This window comes from Crotalus tigris, unplaced genomic scaffold (genome assembly GCF_016545835.1).
Source record: "Crotalus tigris isolate CLP2741 ecotype Arizona unplaced genomic scaffold, ASM1654583v1 scf7180000021447.437961, whole genome shotgun sequence".
In the NCBI taxonomy this organism is placed as follows: domain Eukaryota; kingdom Metazoa; phylum Chordata; class Lepidosauria; order Squamata; family Viperidae; genus Crotalus; species Crotalus tigris.
In genome coordinates, this window is record NW_024098515.1 from 71,170 (window position 1) to 99,116 (window position 27,947).

Here is a 27,947-nt window from a genome sequence, read left to right on the forward strand (position 1 = left end):
AAAAAGGCAGTGGGGGAGACGAGACAAAATTTGATTTTTAAGGTCTAGGTTTTGTTGGTTGCCAAATTGGGAAATTTTGCACCGGTCTAAAATAGATGCAAGAACCAATTTTATTCATCACGTAGAATAACAGAATTATTGAAGGTCCTCTAGTCCAACCCTCTGCTCAGGCAGGAAACCCTATCCCATTTCAGACAGACTGTCCAGTCTCTTCTTGAAAACCTCCAGTGATGAAGCATCCACAACTTCTGGAGGCGAGTGGTTCTGCTGATTAGTTATTCTGTCAGAAATTCCTCCTTAATTCTAGACTGGTGCTCTCAATTAGTTTCTATCCATTGGGTGCCTTTTGGTGCTTTGGAGAACAGTTTGACACCCCCCCCCTCGTATTTGTAGGAGCCCCTCAAATATTGGAAGACTGCTGTCCTGTTGGTCTTAGTTCTTCTCTTCATTAGACTAGACACCCCTGGGGAGCCACTGATGGGAACTGCTCTTAAACCTCCCTTTTCACTTTGGCAGGGATGGAAATGGGGCCCTTCTGATAGGCAAGAAGAGGTGCTGCAAACCCCAGCTATCACAATTTCATCTGCCTTCTGACTTTTGAGGGGCTTAAGCACTTTGGCCGTTCTGGACCCTCTCTCCCTCCCAATAACCTTTGAAAATTATGAATCAATAAATTTTAAAACTATTCTTAAAACAAATTTTATTTTATTTTTATTTTATTTTTAAAATTTATAAACCACCCCACTCCCGTAGGACTCCGGGCGGCTAACAATAAAAACAACATAAAACATGACAACAAAACAATGCAGTTACAGTCATCCAGGGCTCAGGTTTCATAAACCCCAGGCCTGCCGGAAAAGCCAGGTCTTAAGCAGCTTACGGAAAACCAACTGTTTAAAAAAAACAGTTTTAAAAATTATGTTTCACGGGTCGATCAATATTTTTGTGTTTTGGCAGAGGAGAAGCTCTCCTCTCTTCCAGAGTTTTAGAAATAAAAAGGATGGTGGTGATTTAGGGACTCGACTTAGATCCTCGGTCGGAGGTTCAAACGCGGCGGGTTGATCCGCTTCTGAATGGCCAGGTCCAAACCCCGGGATTTACTCCGATCGGATTGGTTACGAAAACGACCCCTTCCCCTACTTTCGCCGGGTCCCCAGCAGCGTCGATTCGGGGAGGGGGGGCTCCGGGGCAGCCTCGGCCTGGGGCTTCGAGGGTCCCAAGGGAAGGCAAGCCAAGGCGGGCGCGCCGTCCCGGGGAGGTTGCCGACCCTGGCGCGCGGGGGCGCTGGGCGCGCTCTCGCCTTCTCCTCCTCCTGCTGCTCCTCCCTCTCCCCCTTCCTCCTCCTCCGGGCCGGCCGGGGCGCGCTTCTGCTGCGGCGGCGGTGGCGGCTGGGCGGGCGCGCCTTTCTCACGTGCCGGGGCGGGTCCCGGCCGGCGCCGGCGGATAAAAGGCGAGGGCGCGGGGCCCGGGCCGAGCGCGTGGCGCGTCCTCCGGCGGGGTCATGTCGGGCGGCTCAGCCAAGAAGCGCGGCTCGGCGGCGGCGGCCGAGGAGGAGGCGGAGGCGGCGCGGGGGATGCTGGCGGGCCCGCGGGGCAACGGCTGCGCGGCGGCGGGCGACGGCGGCGGGGTGGCGTTGAAGCGCAACATCACCCTGCTGAACGGCGTGGCCATCATCGTGGGCACCATCATCGGCTCGGGCATCTTCGTGACGCCCACCGGGGTGCTGAGGGAGGCCGGCTCGCCCGGGCTGGCGCTGGTGATCTGGGCGGCCTGCGGCGCCTTCTCCATCGCGGGCGCGCTCTGCTACGCCGAGCTGGGCACCACCATCTCCAAGTCGGGCGGCGACTACGCCTACATGCTGGAGGTCTACGGCTCGCTGCCCGCCTTCCTGAAGCTCTGGATCGAGCTGCTCATCATCCGGCCCTCCTCGCAGTACATCGTGGCCTTCGTCTTCGCCACCTACCTGCTCAAGCCGCTCTTCCCCACCTGCCCGGTCCCGCTGGGCGCCGCCAAGCTGGTCGCCTGCCTCTGCGTGCGTGAGTAGCCCCGAACATGTGCAGAGGGCCGCGGGGAGGAGAGACGGGGACGGGGACCCCGGCGCGGCCGGGCGGGAGGAAGCGGTGGGCCCCGTCCCCGGCCGGGCTGCGCCACGAGCCCTCCGGCTTCCCTTCCGGCGTGGGAAGCGGCGCTGCGATCGCCCGCCGTCCTGCCCTGCCCGGGAAGGGGAGCCGCGGCGCCCCAGGCTCGCGGAGTCCGGACCGGTTTTCCCGAGGCTCCTCCTGCCTTGCCGGCCCCCCCCGCTCTGTTCCTGGTCCGGGCCAGGCGGGGCTGCGGCTCTAGCCAAGCGGCGGCGCCGAGTCTGCAAACGCCGGGTTTCCTCGGCTTCGGAGCAGCTCCGGATCCAGGCAGCGGAGCCTTGCTTGGGGAATCAGACCCCCCCCCGCGCCGCCAGTCCGCCTTGCTATATTCCAATAACCCCCCCCGCCTCCTTCCCCCCCCTGTGTGAAGGGTTTCCAGCAGTCGCCCCCCAAATCCCAACTGTCTGGTTGAGGCACTCCGAGTCCCCCGCGGCCTCCCCAAGCCCTCTTCTGTCTTTCGAAAAAGGGCTCAATCTTTCCAAAGTGCCTCCCTGGCTGCCTCTTCCCTCCGTCCGCCCCCCCCCCCGTGTCTCGTTCCACAATGCGGTGCTGTCTCTTTTGCCATCACGGGTTTGCACGCTCTTCTGCGCTGCATCCAGCAGGAAATCGGGGTCAACCAGATGGCGCTTCGTTGCAGATGGAGGGGAGGCGGGCGCTCCCCTTCTCCCTCCACCCCCGCATGGCAGAAAGGGACCCCGCGCCCTCCTGGGCCAAAGCCAGGCTGGGCACTGCAATTGGAGGGTCTTTTTGATTTTTCTTTTCCCAAACCGGAGGGCCGTGTTGTCTCAGAGGGGTGGGGCCTCGGGATGAGAAACCCCTCCCTCTGCAAAGCCCCACCCGCTGCTTGTCCTTCCTCCCCCTACAAGGAGGGGCTGGAAGTTTGCTCTGCTTGGAGGAAGCGGCTGACTTTCTCCACGTGGAGGGAAACCCTCGCCTGTCTTCAGAAAGAAAGGATCCTGGGCGCCTCTCCTTGACTCGCTGCCCTCCTTAGCCCGCCTCTGCAACAGACACTGGGGGGGGGAGGGGGCTTCCCTGGTGCAGGTCCTAGGGGAAAACTAGAAGCGTGAGATCCCTTTCGTGCCCGGAGCCAGTTCCTCTCTTTCCTTCCCTTTAAGCTTCACTGGAATGCTTTGCATTTACTTGCAGAAATGGCAATCACCAAGTTTGCTTGCAAATTCTGACAAGCTGCTTTGTGTCCATCTTATTTTTGTTTGGTAGCAATTTCTCAGGGTCCTGGGCAGAAAAACCAGGCTGGGGGGTAGTGGTCAGGAGATTTTCCTTCCTTCCTTCCTTCCTTCCTTCCTTCCTTCCTTCCTTCCTTCCTTCCTTCCTTCCTTCCTTCCTTCCTTCCCTAAATTTATATGCTAGCCATTCTTAGGACAGAAAGGGGCTAGCAAAAATCCACTGCTTTTTCTGAAGAAGGATAGAAAACAAAATTTAAGTATCCAAGAAGAACTGAATAGTTGAGTGCTAAAGCAGCAATTGTAAAACCTTTCTGTTTTCCCACAATTTATATTAAATTATCGATAAACCCAAATTTGCATGTCTGGACACTCCCCTTCTATCTATGCCTGAAACCCTGTGCAGATGTGACTGTGCGATTAAGTCACTTTTCCACCTCTGTCTCCCCCCCCCCACCCCCAACTGTCTTGCCGGCAGAAGAGCTCTTAGAAGTGTGGCACACTTTTGCAGAATTTTCCTTGACGTAATAAAAGGGCAACTCCAGGGTGGGTGACGGTTCCAGGGAAGAAGCGAAAGCAGAGAAGGTCCTTCGAGTGGCACCTTGCAGGCGAAGGCCTTCCCTTGATGCATGAACACATCTGGAGGGCGCCGGGTTGAAGAAGCTGCTCTGGGGAAGATGGACTGGTTTTCCTCCTTTGCTCATGGATTTCCGTCAGTCTTCTGCCTCTTGGTCTCCTGGTTAATGGGGGAGTGCTAGAGTCTGTGATTGGTGCACGGGAGAGGGGCAGTTTGAGGGTAGCCCAAGGCTCTTCGGAAGACAAGAGGGCTTGGCCTCAGAGTGGCGTTGCCACCGTGCTTAGAAAGCTGGTTCCTTGGTTTGGTTTTAAAATGATTGCAACCTCTCAACTCTGGAAGAAAGTCTTGGTGGCACCAAGGGAGGCTGTATGTCATCAGAGTTGAGGGTTCATCTTTTGCAAATGCCTCCCTGTGAAGAGGGAAAGAAATGTATCTGCTGGCTTCTCAAAGGATCTCTTGTCTTCTTCGTTTGCCCTGCATCTTAACAGCCAGCCCTTCGAGGCAGTCCAGACGAGAAGAACATACTATGGCTACCTTTATGGTAAGCTCCTGGTAGCGGAACCCTGCAAATCTGGGAGCACTGCCTTTTGTGTTCATTGTGCAGCAAATTAGGGAGGGTCCCTCCTGAAGTGCTTCCCACGCCCCTTTTCCTTCTGCCCGCTGAGATGCCTTTGCAGGACACTCAATCGGCTTGGTGCTCTTCCTTCTATCTCTCGACGTACTTCCCACTAACCAGCATGGTGGCATTGTGGTTTAGGTTGGAAAAAAGGTCAGAAAGAAGATCCCTGTTGAATGAAGCCCTGCCTAATTCAGCAGGGCCTCCCCAGGGGGCTCCTTGACGGGCTGCCTTGGCTAGAGAGAGAGCCCCCAGGGGCAGACTGCCTTCTTTTATGCCTGCCCACTTTCTGCAAAACAGGCTGGCCGAGTGACCACAGGGGAATTGTGTGGATTTCGTTGCAAAAATGGAAGGATCTTGTGTGATCAGAGCTGGGCTTAGTCCTGCAGTGGCACCACGTGCTCTAAATGCCCACGTGGGGACTCTGCTGTGCTCATTTATTTCAGGAATGTCTACAGCTGCGGCACCTCAGAGATTAAAACCAAGTGGAAACAATAGTGCCACATATAATGCAGTGCACCAAGGGCGGCAATATGCCACGTGGTGCCAGGTTGGTGCAACTGCTGCTGCTGCTGCTTCCTCCTGCCCTCGTTTTCCACCTGGCTGGTTGGGAAAGGAGGTGGGCAGGAGGAAGGCCTCTCTGCATGCAAGATTGGGGAAGGGGGCATCATGTGCCGTTGCTCAGCAACCACATGGGCTCCCACCTTGCTGCTAGGTTACGACAGAATCCGTGGCAGCCACGCTGGCGTTGCCCAGCAACTGCACACATGACGTCTGGGCTGTTGGTGTTCCTTTTTTTTTGCTGATCGGTCTAGCTGCAGATTTGCAAGGATGGCCCTGGAGGTTATTGGCTGACCTCTGCCCGGCATGGCTGGGCCGGTTTCTTGCCTGTTGGGCCAACCAGGCATTATTCCGGGGACAAGTTTGGCCCCTGGGCAGCTAGTTGCTGAACCGACCGCAGTGTAACATTACAAGGTGGGAAGGAACTTTGAAGCAGACTTTTAGCAATGCGCACTTAAATTTTTTTACCTGGTGTCTCAGTAAAGAGTCTTTTTGATTATCTTTTAAAAATGCAGTTATCTGTGTTGGAATTGGACCCACTGAGTTGTGCAAGGCTTTGTTGCTTGCTCTCCCGGTGCAGAATGGAAAACATGACAATTGGTGGAAGCAAAAGTGCCACCTTCTATGGTCCTCACTATCCCCCCCCCCTTTTTTTTTTTCCTGCTCAATGCTTCTGCTGGCCAGGTTTGGTTCCCTTAACTCAGCTGATGGGAAAAGTAACCCTGATCCATTGTTGGCTTGCTGAGAACATGTTCTTGGGTGCCTCAATTGTCCTGGAGGTTTTCTTTTTCCACCCTGATTGGGCCACGATAAAGGATGGGCAGCTTCTGAAACCTGGGAAATCCTTTTGAAGTTCTCAGCACTGAAGGGGAATCCGTGGACCGCAACGGGGCCTCTACCACCCTCTGTCCCGCGGGCGAGTGTGAATCACAAGTGTGTTGGCGAGAACTGCAAGATCAGGCAGATTTTCTGGAGAAAGAGAGGCGCCCAGCCAAGAGTCCCAGGGACTGCAGTGATTGTAGAAAAACCTTACGGAGAGAAATAATGTTTGAATCTCCTAGCATCTCCGTCTTTGAGGTGGATTGGTCATCCCCATCTGTCTTTGTTTTTACAACCGTACAATCGGCGGTGCAGTTGTTTTTTCCTGACTGTGCGAGAACTCAGCTCACAGCTTGTCTGCCATTTCGTGGCCAGGAGCAGAACAAAAATACATCAGATCCAAAAACTTGAGGCGGGGGGGCCCTGCAAGACTGTCTGAACGGGCTCCACTCGCTGCATTTCATCTGTGACTAGATGCTTCTTGATGACAGATCTTTAGACTTCCCAGAAATAATTGTGCCCATATTGTACCTCCCACAATTTACAGCCAGGTCAATTTGGTGGATGATGGTTGTTTCACCCCAAAAAGCAGGAGTTGTTTTTCTTCACAACTTCTGTGCCTATTATTTCTCTAGACAGTGGTTGGGTTTATGTGAATTGAGGACCATTCGATCACAACAGACCAACTTTGTACAACTGCTAAATCATGGTCTGAAAACCCAGCGGTTGGAACTGACCCAGCATGTCAAACCAAACCAAAAATATGTACGGTACTTTGTAAAGCAGGCCAGAATTGTAATGGTGCATCTGATGCACTATTAAGATTACACAACCTGCAGGGTTTGATTGTTAACCTTGGTTACTTTTCCTTGTCGAAATCAGCCCTTCTGGTTAGTTTCTGGTTCTAGCGTAATGGAGAACCCAGAAAACAGATCAGTTCAGTGAATAGGCAAATGCTGTTATAGGAAGGCAACTTGTTCTGTACATTGAACAAATCAAAGACTATTGAAGGACAGGAGAGACGGTTTAGCCATTCCTGCATACAAACTTTAAAACACAACTGTACAAAAAGTGGTTAAAGTTGTCCTGGCGTAAGGGGGTAGATGAATTCAGAACTGGAAATAATTCAGGTGCAGGAGTTCTTCTACTGCAGATAATGAGAAGATTTTGCACTTCCCTCCAACACCTGTTTTTCTCTGTTTGGCATCTCTGGTGCGTTTTAATCCAGTTAATATCCTGGGTGTGTTTCCAGCCTGGCAGGTATTTTCTTCTATTTCTTTGAAGCAAAAACCTGGGATTTGGGTTAGGCCTGGGGGATGATCTTGGACATGGCTCGGATTGAAATATGCCACCTGCCACAAGATGCCGGTTGCTTGCCAGCCAAATGGCTGGATAGATCCTTGATTGCGAGCAGGATGGTTTGTGTTGTTCAAGCCAAAAAAACACAGTTCAATTTGGTTTCTTCTTCGCACTCTGATTTTTTTTATAGCCCCCCCCCCTCACTCTGGAGTGACTGGCCGTCTTGGATTATAATGATTTAGAAATTGGGTCACAAGCCTATGGAGACAAAGGCCTATTTACAGGGATGAAACAGACAAACTGGTTTGGGGGCAGCTGAAGGGGAGGAGGCCAGTCTCTGACTAGCTTGGGGTTGTCTTTGCCAAGCCTTTGATCTCAGTTGGGGTACATTCTTGACCTTTCCTAGTCAACCGATGGCGAGATCCTTTGGTAAGCTCAGCCCAGGCAAAGTCTTGAAAGAGGAGGAAGGGTGCCTGGTTCAACCCTGTCCAAGAAATGGCTTTTTCCTTCTGCTTCTGAAGTTTGCCTGGAAATGCTGAATTCAAATGTTGAAATGACTTTCCATGATTTATGGATTTTTGAAGAAGAAAAAGCATTTGAGGCTGGCAAGAGATACTTGAGGGTTGTTTCCCTGTTCTTGCCTGGAGTTGAGATAGATGTAAGAGGCTGCCAGGGGTGGGGTGGGGGTTGAAGAGATGACTGGAGCTGTTCATTCTGAACCACCACCCCCCCTTAACACATGGTCTAAGCACAGTATTTGTTCTCCACTGATAGTGGTTATCTTTCACTTCCAGAATTTTGTGAGGCCAGTCTACTGATTGTAGACCTTCTTCCCCACACAGTCAGAAGGTAAAATGCAAAGAATGGCTAGCTGTTGGGCGGGGAGGGGGGCGGTAAATGAAGAGAAAGCCCCTCTCCTTGCCGATATGGTCCCTCCACCCCAGCAGAATGGGTGCTCCAATTTTCTTTGATTGTCTCAGCGATCATGCCTTGCTTGCTCCACCAAGGAGGCTCTTGCTGAGTGTGTCAGTGACAACTGGGAGCTGAAGACCGTTCTTCTTCATGTATTCCATCAGTTGAAAGCAAGAATACTTGGCTTTCCAGATGTTGAGAGCCACAACTCCCAACAGCCCCAGCCTGAACTCTGGAGAATGGCACACTTTGCAGATGTTCTTTTATGGGTGTTGGGATCTGTACTTTGGGGCATTCATAGTTCCAGTTGTCTCATTGTAGCGCTCCCTTGAACCCTCTTGAGATAATGCACGATGATCTCCATGTTTGCAGAGCCAAAGGGCTGAGACAGGCTTTAATCCTCTGGGGTTTTCCTGGAAAGACTTTAAGCCCCTCCAGGGGACAATCAGCCCTGTTGAATGAAACCAAGAGTTTCTCGGGTGCAGTTGTGCTGTTACTCAAACTGGTTTGGGCTCTTGTGGACTCAAAGGTCTCCTTGCAAATCTGAGTTTGTAAATACCTTAAGAAGAGCTTGCTAGAGAAATGGCTGTGCTCTTCCAGCTAAGAAAGTAGAGCGCTACAGGAGCTAGCACAGGCCTCTCTGCTCTTTGCAGAAGCGAAGTGACGCCCTGCCTGGGATTATATTTAGCGCCACAACAGCCCTGGTCCTTGTGTGACGTTTCCTGTTTCCACCTTAGGAGAGGACCTTCTCAGCTTCTGCCACTTTTGGCCAGCAGCCCAAACTCTGCAAACACAGGGTGGGGAGGGGGAAACCGCCAAGGTGGCTCAATGGAGCAGGCGCGGGTGATGCAACCGCCTGTCTCTGTTGCTTGAGTGGGGAAGGGAAGGAGGCGGAAGTTGAGTCAACTCATCTATTCAGAAGAGGAAGTATCACTCCCATTTCTCCATCCACCTTAATGATCAGTGAGAATTGCATCAGAAAAGTCTTTTCAAGGATGTACTCAAGCTGACAAAAGGGTTGACAAAAGGGTGCATTGGAGTTTATCCTTGTCTGTGGTTCATCCTGGGTGCTTAGCATGGAGAGTGCTCAGTGTCAGGCACAGAACAGTGGCGCATAACGGAACAGCAGGAGAGAAAGCCCAGTTTATTTAAAAAGCAAATCAATCGGGGTGATCTGGTCCTTTGCCTGAAGTCTTAAAAGGCTGTGTTAGAGATATAATCAAGGGTGGTAGATCACATTGAGGACATAGAGGGCAAATTAGGACATGTGGGGCAGAAGTGTGGAATTAGGCTGTCCACACAAAGGCAGAAGAAGCTCACAAAAATTAATCTTGGACAGAGAAGGTATCAGACTGACTGATTTTCTTCCACACGCATATACACAATACACAAAAGGATGCAATCTGTCAAGTTGTGTGCTGCTCTCTGAGCTTGGTGTGTGGCTTGCAGACGTTTCATTACCCTGCTAGGTAACATCACCAGTGCTGCTGAATATGGGGTTTGTTCCCTTTTTATCCACAGTATCTTGCCTTCTGCCTTTATTGGTGGGGTGCAGTTTTCTTTCAGTTATTGTTTTCTGCTTGGGTGTTTGTTTAGTGTTAATCCCTGCTAACCTGGCTGTTGTTTGCTGGAGAGGATGTGTTCTGGTGTTTTTGTTTCCTTAGTGTTTTTATTGTCTCTCTTGAATGGTGTTTAAATTCAGTTTATCTGTTGAAGGCTGATTTGTCTGAATGACAAGCTTCCAGGAATTCTCTGTGTCTGTTTTTTTACTTTTGGGGCTGCTGGGTCTTTTGGTTGACTAAGGGGTCTTCAAACTTGGCCCTTTTATGACCTGTGGACTTCAACTCCCAGAATTCCTCAGCCAGGTATGCCCCAGGCCCCAACCGTGTCTGGCTGAGGAATTCTGGGAGTTGAAATCCACAAGTCATAAAAGGGCCAAGTTTGAAGACCCTTGACTTAAGGCGTTTTCAAAGGGTTTGGTTGGTTTGTATACTACCACGATCCCACATAGTTCCTTCCTGTATTTATGAATTATGAGAAGCTGCTAAATACATAGAAAATAATCCTATTAAACTAGTGGATTTATTTTGCACGAACTGTTGGCCCTCAGCTCCTGAGCTATGCTGTTTTTGAAAAAAAAAATGCCTGCAGATTTACTTACTCATGGCTCTTTCTGGCATGTTTCTCTCCAGTCCTGCTGACAGCGGTCAACTGCTACAGCGTGAAGGCTGCTACTCGTGTGCAAGACGCCTTTGCAGCCGCCAAGCTCCTGGCCCTCGCCTTGATCATCATCCTTGGCTTCGTGCAGCTTGGGAAGGGTAGGTGTCTCCTCCTCTCCTGCTTTGCAAAGGGTGGGAGGGCGGGCAGAAGCCAGTCCAGGGCTGGGAGTCAGATAAATGCTGGCCATACTCACACCCAGGCCAAACTGAAAAAAATAAAAAAAATGCTTCATGAAAATCAAAGCATTGTGTCTTTGAGCAGAAACATAGAGGTAAGTTCTCAACTTCCAACTATTGGTTTAGTGGCCATTTGAAAAAAGTGATTTATGATCATTTTTCACACTTACAAGCATTGCAGCATCCCAAGGTCATGTGATCAGAATTCAGACACTGGGTAACTGACTTGTCCCTTTTGTGACCTTCTGACAGCAAAGCCATTGGGGAAGCCAGCTTCACTTAACAACCGTGTTACTAACTTAACAGCAGTGACTCACTTAATCACCGTGGCAAGAAAGATTGTAAAATGGGGCAAAACACACAACTGTCTTGTTTAACAACAGAAACTTTGGGTTGAGTTGTGATCATAAATCCAGGCCTGCCTCTAGTTCAGGGATAGGCAACCTTGGCTCTTTTATGACTGGCGGACTTCAACTCCCAGGATTCCTCAGCCAGCCTGGCTCAGCTTGGAAACCCCTCGCTTTCCCCTCAGCGTGGCTGGCTCAGGAATTCTGGGAGTTGAAGTCTACAAGTCATGAGGGGGTCATAGTTCCCCCATGCTGGCTCAGGAATTCTGGGAGTTGAAGTCCACCAGTCATAAAAGAGCCAAGGTTGCCTACCCCTGAACTAGTTCTACTTTTTGTTTGTTTATTTGTCAAATTTAGAGACTGCCCATCTCACTTACGAGAGCAACTTGTATAAAAATATACATATACCTAGAAAAACCCTTCTTGGAGGAGTACTGACTCAATGTTGTAGGACCACAAGTGACTCATACCTCGGCCCTAGGACCAGCTTGGTGCTTGTGTCGAGAAGCAACAGCTGCTCATGCCGGAAGGAAGAGCTAACATTCTTGGTTTGTAGCCCAGTTATTTCCCCTGTCCACTTCTAAAAACACGTGTGCTATCGGCTGCTATTTCAAATAAAGCGTTCTCTGGACAGCTTTGTTTTAATGCTATTGGGATGGGGGGCTTGTCCCAGTTTTGTGACGCTCCTTGTGTCAGATTTCCGTCCTGAAAATACCAGGTCAGGTCAAATACCTGGGAATTCTGTCTGGCTACTTTGGTGATGAAGGAAAAATAAGCCTTGTGATCCACTTTTGCGACCTTCTGACCAGCAAAGTCAATGGGGAAGCGAGTTTCATTTAACAACCTTGTTATTAACGTAACAACTACAGTGATTCACCTAATAGCTGTGGCAAAAAGGTCGTAAAACAGGGCAAAACACACTCTAGTTTCTTAATCTTCCTTTAGGACAGGGATGTCCACGCTTGAGAACATTTAAGACTGGTGGATGTCAACTCCCAGAATTCGCTGGTGGGCTGCAGAATTCTGGGAGTTGAAGTCCACAAGTCTTAAAGTTCCCAAGCTTGGACACCCCTGCTTTGGGATATCTGTAACTCCCTTTTTATCCGTGGCCAGTTGCCTCCTTAACCAGATTCCTAATTCTGAGCAAGGACAATTTCAATTCTTGGTTTTACAATAGTGTGTCAGGAAAATGTTCTTGAGGACTTCATTTTGCAATCCTATTTGGTAATCCCTCTTTTTTTCACCCCTGCCTAAGGTTATATTCCTTTTTATTCTTCTCTTTATTTAGACAAGACTTCTATCTTTTAAAGGAAATCTCCATTTTTCAAATAACCTTCCATTAGGTCCTATTTTTTTCCTGACCTGCAATACACATTCTGGTTGAGTTTCTGTCATTGTGCAACTGAGTAAGCCCTGTCATTTTGGAGCAGTCTGCCCCCACTCAACATTCCTGTTCAGTTTCCTTATCACCAAACCTCTTGTTTTGGACAGGTTTCCTTGTTTGAAGTCTAAAGTGACTCTACATGTTTTGAGGGCCATTTTTTTTAATAAATCCAACACAAGGTGTCATTTGAAAAACATTTCAGCAACTCTGGCTTTTTCCACTGCATTGAAAGCCCCAATTCAAGATTAAATCCAGAGACACCTTTGCTCTGAAAGTTCAACTCTTCTAAGGAAAATCTCTTAGAATTATGGTTTCTCCATATGTCCATTAAGGTCATCTCCTTTACTCTCTACGTATAGGCTACCTGTGGGTCACAAAAATCAGGAAGAGTAGGCTAGTGCCTTTTCCAGTTAACACATTTTAATGTTTTTAGGCATAAGCTTTCATGAGCTGCAGTTCACTTCATCAGATGCATTTAGACTTCCTTTTACTGTAGCTCTGGCTGGATGGATGGCTGGATGGATGGATGAATAGATGGGTGGGCAGATGGAGGGATATGGGACTATGTAAAAAAATGGGTGTCTCAGGCTGGAACAGAGACATGGGAGAGCCAGATGGAGGTGGAGGAATTAAAATTTCTAGAGGAAGTACAGAGGCCTTATTCTTTATTCTTTCTTTATATTTATTCTTTAAAGAATAAAGCTAACTTTGTTAACTGTGCTTCATGGGGAAGACACAAAACTCTTTGGAATGTCTTGCCATTGGCATAAATGACTCCTGGACCTTTTTTTGGAGGGGGGGGGCTTAGAGATGAGCAGATAAGGGGATAGGAAACTTTGGGAAGAAAGAAAAATTCCTTTTGTGGGGTAGAATTAAGGTGGGAGTGAAACCCTTTAGAGCAATCTAAGGCATGATTGTTTAACACAGTGGTTCTCAACCTTTTTAATGCCGCAACCCCCAACTGGTCGTAAGTCGAGGACTAAACCGGTCGTAAATCGAGGACTACCCAACCGGTCATAAGTCAAGGACTTTCCCTGCCCGGGAGCGCCCCACATGCGTGGTGCCGCCCCCTGCGCCGGCCGAGGTGTAGCTGGCAAACGGCAGAGACGGAGCAGGCCGACCACCGGCTGGGCCACCAGCTGGCCCAGGCCAAGGGAGGTAAGGCACCCGCCAGAAAAGGGGGGAAAAATGGCGGACAGCCTTGCTTGGCGACCCCCGTGAAATGGTCGATCGACCCCAAATGGGGTCACGACCCATAGGTTGAGAACCGCTGGTTTAACAAGAAAAGAATGCAGATCTCCTTGTCCTTGTAGAGGGTTATTTCTTCCTTCCTCCTTCTCCTCTTTCTACCTTGAATGCTGTTTCGCATGGCTTCTGGAAGACCCTGCATGCACCTTCCTTTCCCACAACCCAACTCAACCCTGGAGAATTTAGGACAAAGGCTCCTTGGATCAAGCTCAACCTTAGGAGTTAGTCCACCTAGAGTTTTTCGAGTAAGATAGAAGTGCTTTACCACAGGGCTTTCCAAACTTAGCAACTTTAAGACTTCAACTCCCATAATTCAGCCAGCCAGCATGTGGACTTCAACTCCCAGAATTGGCTGGCTGGGAATCCTGGGAGTTGAAGTCCACAAGTCTCAAAATGGCCACGTTTTAGAGATCCCTGCTTTACGCTTTTTTCTGGGAATTTTTTCCCCAATTGTCAGTCTAGTCTATGGCCTTGAGGGCTCTTTGAGTCTCTCATCCAAATTCTGTAATTTGCGTAAATTTGAGGGAACAGCAGTTGAAGTCCACACATAATAGAGTTGCCAAATTTGAAAAGTACCCCCCCACACACACAGATTTACATAATCTCCAGGCTGCAGCCTTAGGATGCCAGCTTTGTCGGTTGTTTAAATGCTTCTTGAACTGCCAGGGGATGTTTTGGGAGGGTTTGCTTTTGTATACCAGATTGAAGCAACTTTGTAAAGCTAAAAAACAATATGCAAATGGATAAATGACTCAGAATGGAGCTTTGTGGGAAAGCATGAAGACAGGCATTTGTATCCAGAATTTGGCTTGGACAAAGATACCCTCAACGCCCCCCCCCCCCCCCAATGCAGCCCTGCTTTTAGTTTGCTCACTGCTTCTGTGTGGCTGTCGCAACCCCCCTATAGAGATGGGGCTTACATCAGCCCTCAGCCGCACATTGCAGGGGGAAGTCCCCCCTTTCTTTTCCTGAACAGATGCAAGGTCACGTGAGGATACTGCAGAGTTGCTGAACTGCTTTTCCTTCCCAGAAAGAGAATTATTATTAATTTTTTTTCCTGTCTGCCTGCATGCCAGAACTTACACTCCAGTAGACAGTTTGTCTTCCACTGGAGACGAATTCTCTGCTGCACATGCAAATCCAATTTAGAGGAGGGACGTTGTGCAATTTAGCTCGTCTCCCTTTTTTCCCCTCTTAAAATTGGTCTGTTGGAGAAGCCACCCATAGAATAGCGCAAGCGGTTTAAACCTTTGGAAGTAGTTTTCAAGGAGACCCGATCCCAGAAAACTCGTGTAGAGTCTGTTGGCAGAATAACGGATCTGCAGGTGACTCTTTAGGTTCAAAGTTGCAGGAGAAGAATTGTCTAACTCACTTTGCATCTTGAGCGGGACGTAAAGGTAATCCAATTGACTCCAGCCCTATGAAAGGTTACAGGCTTGCTTACTTGGCTACAGGGATTTGGCTACAGGGCCAGGCTTGCTCTCCCATCACCCCGTTCGGTTCTCCTCTCTGGTATGGGAAAAGACGCAGCCAGAGGGGAAGGTGTTCCTAGCCATACAGGGAGTTGCCTGAAGCACTACATGGAACGCCGAAGTGTGGTTTAGCTGGTGCCAATCTTGCAAATGAGGAAAAGCCTTGGCATTTTGTCTGTGGAGCTTCTCAGTCATCCAGGTCATGGTTGTCCCAAAGGTGTTTTTTCCCCAAAAGGCAACTGGACTTTCTCGGAGTTTTTTTCCTTGAAAACATTTCGCTTCTCGTCCAAGAAGCTTCTTCAGTTCTATCTTCCATTCCTCTCCAGTCGAAACTGAAGAAGTTTCTTGGATGAGAAGCGAAACGTTTTCAAGGAAAAAAAAAAACTAAGGAAGTCCAGTTGCCTTTTGGGGTGGGGGGAAGCACCTTTGGGACCTTTGCCTCTTCGTCCCCCCTCCAAATCTTGGGGCTTTCCCAGGGATGTTTTTCATCGCTGCCAGGTAGAAAAAAAACAGGCTCTTGAAAGCCTCAAAGCCCGGCTCATTTTATGCTCCACAAGGTCACAGTGGGATTGTTCTGAGTTTCTCTCTGCACTGTCTCCCCTTCCCCGTTTCCCCCCTTCCTTCCCTGCCCCCAAGGCCAGGTCGCATTTCTTCCCAGCTGAGTCTCAAAAGTTGCCTTGGCACGCCAGGACCACGAGACAAGCCGGGTTGTCGCCTGCATTGATTTAGCAAACCCAGCCGAGGTGGCGTAAACCGCTGGCACTGGTTGCCCTGGGCAGTGGCAAAAGGGGAATCTGCCTCTTGGGGCCCAGGACTGGGGCAGCAGTGGGGAAGACAAGCCCCCCCCTCTCTCTCTTGGGCAAAGACCAGGAGCTCGTGTGCTGGGTGAGGCAGCCCCACCTTATCCGTGGGAATCCAGTCCAGGCAGCAGCAGTCACAGTGCCAGGGGGCCTTTCCCAACCTTGTACAAGTCTTGCAGGCTTTCAAGCTGGCTGAAGAATTTGTGGTTAGCCCAGCAGGGACGGAGGCTTTTTGTACTTGTGGTCCTGGCCTCGGCAACGGGAATAATAAGGCCCCGTGGTGTCTGCCAGCCAGCCGGCTTTGCCTGCCACACCTTTTCTATAGGGAAGTGCGTGGGGAAATTAGTTTATTGCCCCATAAACAGAGAGAGCCCCATCTTGCATTTCCTGCCGTTACATGAATGGGGTGTGCTGTGCCATCTGGACAGCAGGGAGAAATGCTGGGGAAAAGGCAAGAAGTGCAACCCGAGCAGTGTCTGCCGATGGGACCAGGAAAGGATCTTCTTGACTTCTTGAGTGGCGGTGATGGACCAGCCCAGATGTTCTCCGTCACTATGGGTTCATCTCCCACCAGCCTCCACTTGTGGAGTGGTAGCCCCAATGTCTAAGGGGGCCTAGGTTGCTTATCCTGCTGTGTTTCCTTTCACACCAACAGCCTGGCAGGATGTGTTATTCTGAGGACATATATGCCCGTTTTGTCATATGTGCCAGTCATCTAGGAATCTGCTCTGATTTGCTCTTTGCTTTCCTGCCCCGCTTTGGCCTGTAGTCACTTCTGAAGGGAAGAGTGGCAGAGACACAACGAGAAGCTCTTGCAAGGTCAGCCCCACATTGTTTGGGGGGCTGTTCCCAGGTGGGAAATAGCTAATCTTGATACACTTCTCTCCCACTGATGATCTGCCTGTACTCAAATCTCTAATCTCAGTCCACACACTCTTCTTCATCTCTGGCTGAACATTGGCCATATGAGACCTGCTTAGCATCCATCGTGAAGGTATTTCTTCCAAGTCCCAATGTAGTTGCTTCCAAGTTGTTTCTTTATGGTTGTTCATCTACAGAGAGCCTCTTGCCAGACTACTATCTACTCTTTGTGAAGGGAGGGGCCATCTTCTCTCTCTCCCACCTACCAGACCTTCCAAGCTCTGCTGCCTCTTTGCCTCCTGGGACTCCAGACTACATTCCACCCCAGCTTCAGACCAAGCCTTTTAACCTTCCCTGGTTGTCTTTCACCTGGCAGGTTCGCTCAACTACTCTTGTGGCTCCCTCCCTCCACGCCGACGTCAATCATCTCCCTTAATAGCCTCTTTCTGTCGACTTGCACAGATGCGATCTAAAAATGAGTCTCCAGGGCATGAAATGGGGCAGCGGCACTATTTCTGTTCTCTTCCTCCTCTCCCTAAATGCCTCCATATTCTCATTAAAAGGGCATGTTGCCACTGGCTGCAGTTTTGGCCACTTAAGGGTTGCAAGCAGTACGGAGCTTGTCAAATCTGGCTTGGTTAATTTTAGAGAAGAGTTGAGTCAAAGAGGCAGTTGAGCCTGGCACCCTGGCAGGACCCTCCTGGCCCATTTAGGCACTGGTTGTGGAGTTCCCAGAGTGCTTCTGGGTATCTGGTTGAGTCTATTAGCGGAAGGCTGGGGACACCAAGCAGGCATATAAACAGAGAAGGCCATTTTGGACAAGAGGTATTGTCCACTAAGACCATGTCTTCTTCTGGGCTCATCAACTATGATGGGGCCAAAATAACTATAATGAGGACAGAATTTCTACACTTCAACAAGGGCTGGGAAACGTAATGGATGACTTCATGGCGCCTTGGATTGGGATTGTCATCTGTGATCTATAGAAGATTTGGTGGAGATGGCTCTGTGCTGCAGCTCTCAGTGACTAACTTGGCTCCATGCATCCCCCTAAACCATAGTTTGTCGGTCATGATCAACCAAAAGAACCTAGGTTGACACACAGGCTGAGCCGAAATCCAGGAAACTAAACCACATGGTGGTTTTGAACAATGTGTGAACCTGTCAAGTTCCCACAGTCATTTGATCTCGGAGATTGACAGCATTTTCTGTCAGGGTGACATGACACCCTCCCAGAACTCTCCTTGGCTTCTACTGGCACGTGGGCGCAAGAAGGGACAAGGCCCAGGATGGCTTTCGGGTCTCGGATAATGGAGCTCTTTGAAGAGGAGATGTTGGTTGCTCTTGAGCTGGCTGGCCAGCCTGGATCAGACAGTGCCAGACTGGTGGTGAATGGGAGAAAGCTCCTTTGATGGGGGTGGGTCCCCCTCCATTTCTTTCATCTTTCTGCCTGTCCATGAATTAATGGAATGTAGAGTTTTGAAAAGGACAAAGAGTTGAGCTCACTGTTGGTGCTGCAGACGCATGTGATGGACTCGCTGGAGAGGCAGGCAGCGGAGGGGTGGCCGGGTCAAATCTCCCTCCCCACTTGAGGGCTCCTTCCTTGGAGGAGGAGGGCCAGGCAGTAACCCTCCCCCCACCTAGGACAAGTGCATGGCCTTAAGATCAAAAGACATAAAATCCTGCTTCTGCCAAAGGCTGCTTGCAAGTAAAATAAACGCTGCAAGAATCTTCAAAAAACACCAGCTTCCCTTTCCCGTGTTTTCCTGGGCTGCTTCCGCTTTTTTTGATTTCACATATTGGGTGGGGGGCTGCTCCCAATGCACAGGCAGGCGAGAGGACTCCAAGGAAAACCTATTTTGGGTTTGCTTTGAGTCCCGTAGGGTGTGATGTTCAGAACCGGTTGGTGTCTTTTTCTGCAAGCAACCAGCGAGCAATTAGATGCTCATCATTTCTGCATGATTTCGTTTCAAATTGTGTCTTGGGCTGTATGCAATTTCAAAGGTCCAGTTACCTATTTTAAATCTTACTCTTAGCTGTGCGTATGAAAGCGGCAGTTCTAGGGCTTATGAGCAGGTAGTCTGTTGGAGAGAACAGATCCTAAGTGTCCTGCCCCCAGGGCCATTGTAACACATTTTGGCTCCCTTAGTTCTACACCCTCCACCTTCTCACCCCATTTGCAGCAGGGGAAAGGATCTTACCGCTGACTCACCTTCCTTCACTCCCACAGGTGATGTCCACAACCTCAGCCCTGAATATTCCTTTGATGGCACCAACACAAAGGTCGGCAACATTGTTCTGGCCTTGTACAGCGGCCTCTTTGCCTATGGAGGATGGTGAGTGTGGGGCAGGTGACGTTGCCCTTGGGTTTGCCCCTCTGTGTTCCATCAAGGACAAGGAGTCCCAGGGCGAGGAGAACTTGTGATCTTCAGATCTTGTGATCTGGGGAACCCTGTTGTTTTATGTGTGTGTGAGAGAAAGAGTTTTCCTAGGTTGCCACATTGTTCTCATTCTTCTACAAAGTCAGGAGGACTTCCCCCCCCCCCATCCCAACTCTGTATTGTAAACTTAAGAACCTCTTTCCTTTCTCCCCATCTTTCAAACTGCAGGAATTACTTGAATTTTGTCACAGAAGAGATGATTAACCCTTATAGGTAAGTGTCTCCAAAACCCGATTTTGCATTGCTTTCTCCGTACTGTTGGCGGGAAGACGGCCTCCGCAGACTTTCTGGCTGTTGTGACTGCAGAAGCAACCGGGAGAGCTGTAAACGTTCAGAGATGTTCCTAGCTCTGCTTGTGAAACGGCCTTTCCCGTCTCCTTTCAGAAACCTCCCCCTGGCCATCATCATTTCGTTGCCCATCGTCACCTTGGTCTACGTGCTGACCAACCTGGCTTACTTCACCACCTTGACCGTCAACGAGATGCTGGTGTCAGAAGCCGTTGCCGTGGTAAAGTGCAATAACAGACCTGCAGGAAGGGATGCTCAAGATCGCTTCTCTGGCTTTGCCATTTTCCCCTGTGGGCCATCTGAGCGCAGCCCGCTTCTTCCAGCGTCTTCCTTTTATTCATGTGAACCGTCCCTTCTTCCGGGTTTGGTGTTCATTGCCCATCCTCTCCAATAAGCCTATGAAATCTTTATCTATAATTCTCCCTCCCCCTGTGGGAAAACCCAGGGAGCCTCACGGTGGGGCAGAATTTGAACGCATTTTCAGGGTTCCATTTTCCCCTGTTGGGTGGCAGATCAAGTTTCGTTCGCTTTGCGTCCCCCCCCCCCCGCCATTCGCTTTGGCTTCCAGGAGTTTTCTAGGTGAAATGTTTGACCTCCAATCTTCCTCCCTATTTGCCGATAGGATTTTGGAAATTACCACCTGGGTGTCATGTCTTGGATTATCCCCGTGTTTGTGGGCTTGTCCTGCTTTGGCTCCGTCAATGGTTCCCTTTTCACTTCGTCCCGGTAAGTTTCTGCTATAGAATGAGCATAAAACCATCTCTCCGGAAATGGAAGCTGATCTTAATGCACATTTTGCCCTGCAGTGTAAAATTCTGGAAAACTTGCAATTGGATGGATGGATAGATAGACAGGCAGATATCTAATCCCCTCCTCACACCAAAGTATGCGAGTTGGATTGCAATACATACTCACATTTTACAAGTAAACTTATTTTGCGGCCCCTGATCTGCTGCTCTTTAAAAGAAGCATGAAGACCAAACTCTTCTCCAGGCCTTTGACGAGCAGTTGTGAGACCTCCCCCCTCCCCCTCCCCCCTCATTCTGTCCACCTTTGATCTTTCTTCCTTTTAATGCGTCTTGTTGTTATTTTGTCTGTTGAGAGCTGCCCAGAGTTGTCGGGAGCCGGGCAGCGTGGGCTAAGTAAATGAACAATAACCTTTCATCGGTGGCTCCTGCCTGCAGAACTGGTCTGACTAGCTCAGCTGCCCAGTCCAAGAAATTTGCCCCACCCATCCCCACCCCCTTGTTGACGGTCTTCCTAAACAAACCACATGAAGTAGGATTGGCCTGACTCCCCCCCCCCCCAACAAGCCTTGTAAGCGGCACAAGGCAACTTCCAACATCCCCCAAGAACCTTAAATTCCTCTGCCGAAAGAGTGTCAGTTAACATTTTAATTTAATCTCTTTTAGGCTTTTCTTCGTAGGTGCTCGGGAAGGCCACTTGCCTTCTGTCCTGTCCATGATCCACCCCCAGCTACTCACCCCCATGCCCTCCCTTGTCTTCACGGTAAGGATGCTCACACAAGGGTAGAGATTCCTTTGGGGGGGGTGGCAGTATGTGTGTGTGTTTGTGTCTGTGTGTATGGGGGGAAATCCCATCTCAGTGCTTTTGCATTAAAACTAGTTGTCCGATTTAGTAACTTCTGTAAGCATTTAGTCCTGAACAATAACTGCACACCTGCTGAGTTGAGTGGAGTTGTGTGAGTTTTGGAAGCCTGCAAGCTGGTGCTGTTTTCAGGGTGCAAAGGGTGCTCCAGAATTTCTGGTCCCTTGATGGGCGCAAGCAAACTGCACATCATATTTTGAATTCAACCATCTCATGTTCTCCTTGGTGCACATCAGTTCTCTGGGGGTCCACCTGTTCTCCACCTGAAGGCAGGACAAGAAGCAACGGATGGAAACTAATTAAAGGATTAGAATCAACCTAGAACTAAGGAGAAACTTCCTGACAGTGAGAACAATTAAATCAATGGAACGACTTGTCTCCAGAAGCTGTAGGTGTTCTATCACTGGAGGCTTTTAAGTACCATTCCACTTGTCTGGAATGGTACAGGGTTTCCTGCTTGAACGTTGGACTAGAAGACCTTCAAGGTCCTTTCCAACTCTGTTATTCCTGCCCTTCTATAGGGCTCTGGTGTTCGTCTTTCTGCTTTTGTGCCCCATTCTGAGCACAGAACCGCAGACCTCACTCCGATGGCCAATATCCACTGTTTGCAACAATCCCATCCCCACGTTTGCTGAGTCTCTGAGCACAAAGCGAGTGTTGGTTGAAGTGCGGGTTCTCTGAAGCAGTTTTCTCCCAGCTCCCACGTGGCACTGATTTCTCTCCTCGCCCCTTTCCCCCCCCCGACCACCTCTAGTGCGTCATGACTTTGCTCTACGCCTTCTCCAACGACATCTTCTCCGTGATCAACTTCTTCAGCTTCTTCAACTGGCTCTGTGTGGCCCTGGCCATCATCGGCATGATGTGGCTCCGTTACAAGAAACCGGAGCTGGAGAGGCCCATCAAGGTGAGCTTGGCCGATGTTGAAAAGGGAGGTTCTGCGACCATTTCTGCAAGTGACTGGCTTAAAGGGCCGTCAGGGGATCCAGCTTTTCAGTCCCGGAGCTGGTCCAAGTCTGAGGATCCGTGGGACCGGTTGCATCTCTAGACACAAGTCTGGTGGGTCTTTGGATTGAAGGGCTCTCGAGTTGTTCCCTTCCTGCTTCCAACGTTCTTGCCCTTCCTTGTCTTCTCACGTGCAGGTTAATATCTTGTTGCCCATTTTCTTCATCCTTGCGTGCAACTTCCTCATTGTCGTCTCCTTCTGGATGACCCCGAAAGAGTGTGCCATCGGCTTCGCCATCATCTTCAGCGGAGTCCCAGTTTACCTGATCGGGGTCTGGTGGAAAAACAAACCTAAGTGGCTTCTGCAAAGCATCTGTGAGTACAAGTTGTGTCAGTTTCCAGGAGCTGTTTTGGGTGGAAGAAGCGCACGCGGGACTGTCGTCCACAGGTCTTCTACGCAGCAGAGATGGAGTAGCCTTTCCACCGAGTTTGAGCCTCCCTTTTGGTGCCACCAGAGCATGAAAAATGGCCGGAGAAGGCTATGTTGGATCTTCAGCAACCACGTCTGGGCAGTGCTGCCCGACTTTTAGATATCTGGAAGCAGGGAGGAGAAAGGCAGGATGGGACATGATTGGGAGGGGCACCAGCCACTTCCCCTGGCCAAGCTGTGTGGGTGTCCACACCCTCGTGTCTCTGGAAAGGAGCAGCCGGGCGTGCTCGGACTCGGCCGAGCTGATGCCAAACTCAGTCTCCAGGGGTTAGGGCCATCTTGATGGTAACTGTGGGAACGGAAGCTGGGACAGGTTGAAGCTGGATTTTAGCATGTCCCCCGTGCTGAAACCGACCTCAGACTTAATTTTACTAATAAAAGAGAATAGTTGTAGCTCAGGGTTGACACGAGGAGTCCTTGGTGTTCTCTGAGCTTGCTTGTTTCCTTGCAGACATTTCATTACCCAACCGGGTAACATCATCAATGTTAGCAGCAATGATGTTACCTAAGTGAGTAGTGAAACATTTGCAAGAAAACAGCCAAGCTCAGAGAGCACCGAGGACCCCATAAACCCCATTTTTACAATTTTACACATTTGTGGATCCAGTAACTTCAGAGGGATCCATGTTTCTGTTGGGGACAGAGAGCCCCTAAAATTATCCAAGTGATTTTCTTGACTGTGGATGCTTCTGTCACCCATCAGTTTCTTGTTGTTCAAGGAATTAGCCACCCTTCTATTACTTTTATTATCCTGCAAAGTCCAGTTTGGCGGGAGAATAGGCTGGTGGATGAAATTATTCCAAGGGCCTGGATGAAAATGTTGCCAGGATTTTAATTGGAATCTTCTGGTCCTGGTGCTTTGAGTAATTTCCCAAACCCTTCCCCCCCCTTTTTTTGGTCTACCCACAAGGGACCAGTCGGTGTAGCCAAAACTAATTTTCTAGGAATTTACAATGAATCCCCACCCCACCCCACCCCACCCCACGATTGCTGGGTGCAGAAGTCCTCCTCAAGTTGTTGTTTGGCATATGACAAAAGGAAATGCTTAAACCCAAACAGGGACACTACTTGCACAATTCATTTGTTTAGAACAACTTTTAAAATTGTGTTCTGTAAACTGTCGTGGTTCCATCCTCTTTGTGGGGGTGGAGAACACCTGATAGAGGTGGTGTGATTTTTCTAGTGGCATAAAATCTTTGTGTTATGGGTGACCAATTTAGGCACGGCAGCGACGTCAAAAGTTCATTCTGGTCATGTAAACTTCCTCCATTTCGTTTCTCACCAACAGATTCCACCACAGTCCTGTTCCAGAAGCTGATGGAAGTGGTTCCTCAACAGTCTTAAGAAGGAGGCAAAACCATTGATCTTTAGTTTAAGCCAACGCACAACATTGTTTTTGAAACCTACGTATGTCTGATTCCTCCCTGGAAAAACGGAAACTGCAGAGACAGCCCAGAGACCTCTTGGGACCTCTGCCCACCTCTGGCCCTGCTGAGGCCTTCTCCAACTCAGATCATGGCAATTGAGAAGGTGCTGGAGGAAAAGATGATCCCAGGTGCAAATTTTAAAATTGGGAAGAGGAGGTCGCTTAGAAGAGAAGAGAGGCCTCCACCCAAATCGAGAAAAATGGGGAAGCCCACAAGGACGTTTTGTTTACATGCTCAACTAGGGACTTTATTTAGTTTCTCCACCAGCTGTCCCAACGTTGGCAGAAAAAGAGGAAAAAAATGCAGGCAGTGGATGAGGTCCAGCAACGTAGAGTGTTCCTCAAAAGTCGCCCGCCGACACCGAACACTCCTTGCCAATAAAGGGGGCTGAAGAAGACAGCAGACTTAACGGCTGAGCGGCCCCCACCTCAGCTCTTCTCATTCTCAGTGGACTCAGTGGCATGAGTATTTTTTTAAAATTGTTTAATTTTTTTTAGTGACATCGTTTTTTTAAGCTTCCTTCTCCTTAGGACTCCCACGTGACCATCTTGCGCCGATTTCTCGTAAGGGGTTTTGTATAGCTTTAATTGGCATCCTGACGAATTCCCCCGTTTGAGTCAGGTTGAAATTTCTAGACACTCCTCAAAGCATGATGGATTCATGCAACAGTCTCTAGAGCAAAACTTCTCAATTTGGGCCACTTCAAGCCGTATGAACTTCCTGACGGGGGAATTCGCAATTGAAGTCCATACGGCTTAAAGTGCCCCACGTTGAGAAAAACTGCTCTAAAGCAACTGAATTTGCCAGTTGGGGGAACACCTTGACGTTGGAAAGTTTCCTTACTTGCCAGCCTCATTTGAACTCTCGTTTTCTACCAGCATTCAGTGGTTCTACAAAACATGTTCCATTTTGGTTTTCTTGCTGTGCAGAATGCCGTTCATTACAGCCAATGTACATGTATTCTTAAGAAGGGGACTGGAAGTTACTATCCTGTGCAGTGGATGACATGGGAAGCTTAAGACGGGAGGCTACCAAGTGGGAACAAGCAGAACATCAGGGTTCTGTGTGTGTCTGCGTGTCGGTTTGTTTATGCACGTGTGTCTAGTTCTGTGGCACTTTTCTTGATGTGTAGCTATGCTCTAAAACATGCAGCTAGACTTTGGCCTAGCAAGCAAGAGGGTGGGCTTCTGAGTTTTAGGGCAAAGAATTGAAACCAGCACTCGTGCGATTGGTTGTCTATTATGGCTCTCTCATGGGACCACATTGCTTAGAATTGGGTGGGATGCTTTGATTCATGGGATCTGTTTTTCCTTCTCTTACATTCTTGGGGAATGTCTGGCCTGGAAAATTTGGTTGCTCTGGAGCAAGGCAACCAAACTTGGCAACTTTAAAACCTGTGGAATTCAACTCTCGGAATGTCTGGCCTCCCAGATGTGTGGACTTCAATTCCCAGAATTCCCCAGCCAGCTACTGAAGTTGATGAGTTGAAGCCCACACATCTGGGAGGCCAGACATTCTGGCAGCTGAAGTCCACAAGTCTTAAAAGTAGCCAAGTTTGGACACCCCTGATTTAGGCTTGAGCCGTGAAAGCTTTCAGCCAGCATGAGAGCAGGAACCCAGATGGACAGCACCTCCATGGAATAAAACATATACATCCAAACTTTCTATTGTAAGACAGGATGCAAGAAGTGGTTTTCCTTTGTTCTGCTTGCAAGATGCTAACCTTTGCAAGGTTTATGTGCATTGTTTTCTTCATGGAGTTGTGTACTTTGTGGTTATCTAAACATGGAAACAGGCAAAATAATTTGGCTGAAGTCGAGTGGGGAGAATAGTCGAGGGTAGCCCATCTGTCAGTTGTGATGCCAACAAATGCGGAATCTAAAAACCCAGACGCCACAGTGTTGAACATCAGGGTGGGGGCATTTTTAACTCTGTCTGCCAGGGTTTCTAGAGTCCTCTGTGCAGCTGTTCCAAATACACTTCCCCTCTGTTGTCTGTTGCAAATCGATTTTTCTGCCTTTATTTCTTAATAGTAAGGAAATGGGCTGCCACTGTATTTACAATTTCCAAATAGCATGGCAGTTCAGAAATGCTGAAGTCATTGTGGTGGTCCTATTTAGGGACAATTCCACCATTCTACAGCACATCTGGTGTTAAGTGCTGTTTTGTCCTGGGGACAGTATGGCCCCCAGATCTCCTGTCCTCCACATGTGTTGCATTACAACACCCATGGTCCCCTGCCCACCCAATTCACACTTTTTACAATGAGCCAAGTAGCTGTTTCCCATCCAAATTGTGCACCTGCTGTGGGCACACACACACACACACACACACACACGGCTTTGAACATTATTCCACCCACCAATTTAGTATGCTAGGCGTTTTTTTCAGAAGGAAAAAAAATGTCCAGAGGGGCAGAAATGGGGAGTAGAGCCCCACAGGTGAGAACTGCAAAGAACGGTTGCAGTTCAGAGCTTTCCAACTCACCTGCCCTTCTGCCTCCCCCCAGCTCATTTCCATTGCTTTCCACTCAAGAATATTTGGCATTCTCTAGGTATTTACACTGAAAGTTTTGTGGAGCCTTGCAGAATTGCTTTTGTCTTTCCCTCACCCCGTTCCTTTTGTTCTTAGCTGTGCCTTATTGTTTTTGGACTTCTGCAAAGTTTTGGCTTCAGTTGCGCTCACCGTTAGGTCAAACCGAAACCAGCCGGCCAAACTGAGAACGGCTTTGCTTCGTTGTGCATTGCCCAGGTGTCCTTCATCACGCTTTTCCTTTGAGCCGCGTGGTCCAGTTCTGCACCCCTTTTATCCACTTTGTGCGTCTGCCTGGTTGACTTTCTAGTTGCTTGATGTGAAGCGGCTAAGGGTGTAATTCAACGGGAGCCCAGCTAAGTTCATTAGCGTTGGGCCCAAAATCCATCACTGGTTGGGCTCCAGTGACCGAGGAGAAAGCTCCCAGCTGGTTCCTGAACAAAGGTGATGTTTCTTCAACTAGAGCAGAGGCGTCCAAGCTTGGCAACTATAACACCTGTGGGTATTGGCTGGCTGGAGAATTCTGGGAGTTGAAGTCCACAAGTCTTAAAAAGTTGCCAAGCTTGGACACCCCTAAACTAGAGTGGAACGGCCATCTAGGTAACCTGGCATAGTCCTTCGGGACCTCTTAAGAATTGTCTTCTTGATGGACCCAGAAAGACTACAAGCCTGGTAGCCCTTTTCAAGCTCAAAGACTTACGTGCTCGTGCAGATGGCTGGTCATGCTCCAAATAATTCTGCGGAGCAGGAAGCAAGCAGTGGTGCTTTTTGGAAGAATGCAAAAATCCAGGATTTGTGGCATTCCAGACCCAGGTTTTCTAAGCCATTTGCTTGAAACGTTCGTGCAGGTGTCCCTCTTCTTAGGTTGCGCCTCTGTCCTTAATCAGTTTTCTTTTTAATCCCCTGGAAGCAGATTAATTGCACAACGTTTGTACAGGCAACAGGGTTGTTATCTTTATAACTACTGAGTGAAATCTGACTCCTTAGAAATCTATATTTTCTTTTAATATAGTTTTTTTTTATAAAATAAAAAGAAATAACAAAGTCTTTAAGCTAAGGAAAAGAACATAATTTTAAAAAACTTTTTGTTACATTTGGAAAATAAATATTTTTACTAATTTAATTATTGTGCTATATTTTAAATGAGTATCAGTATAGAAAGTGCAGCTCTGTTATCTAATAATATTTGCATTTGTCCATACGGAGTTGATCCAAGATTTGTGTTGCTTTTTTATGAGTTCTGTAGTAAAAAGAGTCAATTCTGCCTTGTTAAAAGATGTGTGATATAGTCCAGTCTGTCTTTTTTACTGTGTCCCCCCCCTTCTTTTCCGGATTTGTTATTGTTCATTATAAACCATGGCTATTCCATTTTAAATATTCTGGTTTTTATTTGAACGAGGTTTTCTGAATTTCAAGCTTGCTGTTCTGAGCTGAGCATTTCTGGGTTCGCTCGTTCAGTGTGGATCTTGGCAAGGTATTCTCCCAGGGAACATCCATTTCTGATTCTTTACCAGTCCGAAAAGAACGAAAATCGGGATTATTTAGGTAGCTCTGTATGGGAGAGAAAAGGCTGCGTGCTGTGGGGATTCTGGGGGATTCTGGGAGTTG

General features: G+C 48.9%; 1 protein-coding gene across 1 annotated transcript; it reads left to right on the forward strand.

Moving 5' to 3' along the window:
• The first annotated feature begins 1,374 nt into the window (after nt 1-1,374).
• SLC7A5 (solute carrier family 7 member 5) lies at nt 1,375-27,714 on the forward strand. Its single transcript, XM_039318631.1, has 10 exons — nt 1,375-2,036; nt 10,296-10,421; nt 18,842-18,947; nt 19,221-19,265; nt 19,437-19,560; nt 19,963-20,066; nt 20,753-20,849; nt 21,703-21,852; nt 22,088-22,265; nt 23,669-27,714. The coding sequence occupies exons 1-10, from the start codon at nt 1,502-1,504 to the stop codon at nt 23,722-23,724; spliced, it is 1,521 nt and encodes a 506-aa protein (XP_039174565.1). The 5' UTR covers nt 1,375-1,501; the 3' UTR covers nt 23,725-27,714.
• Nucleotides 27,715-27,947: the final 233 nt, after the last annotated feature.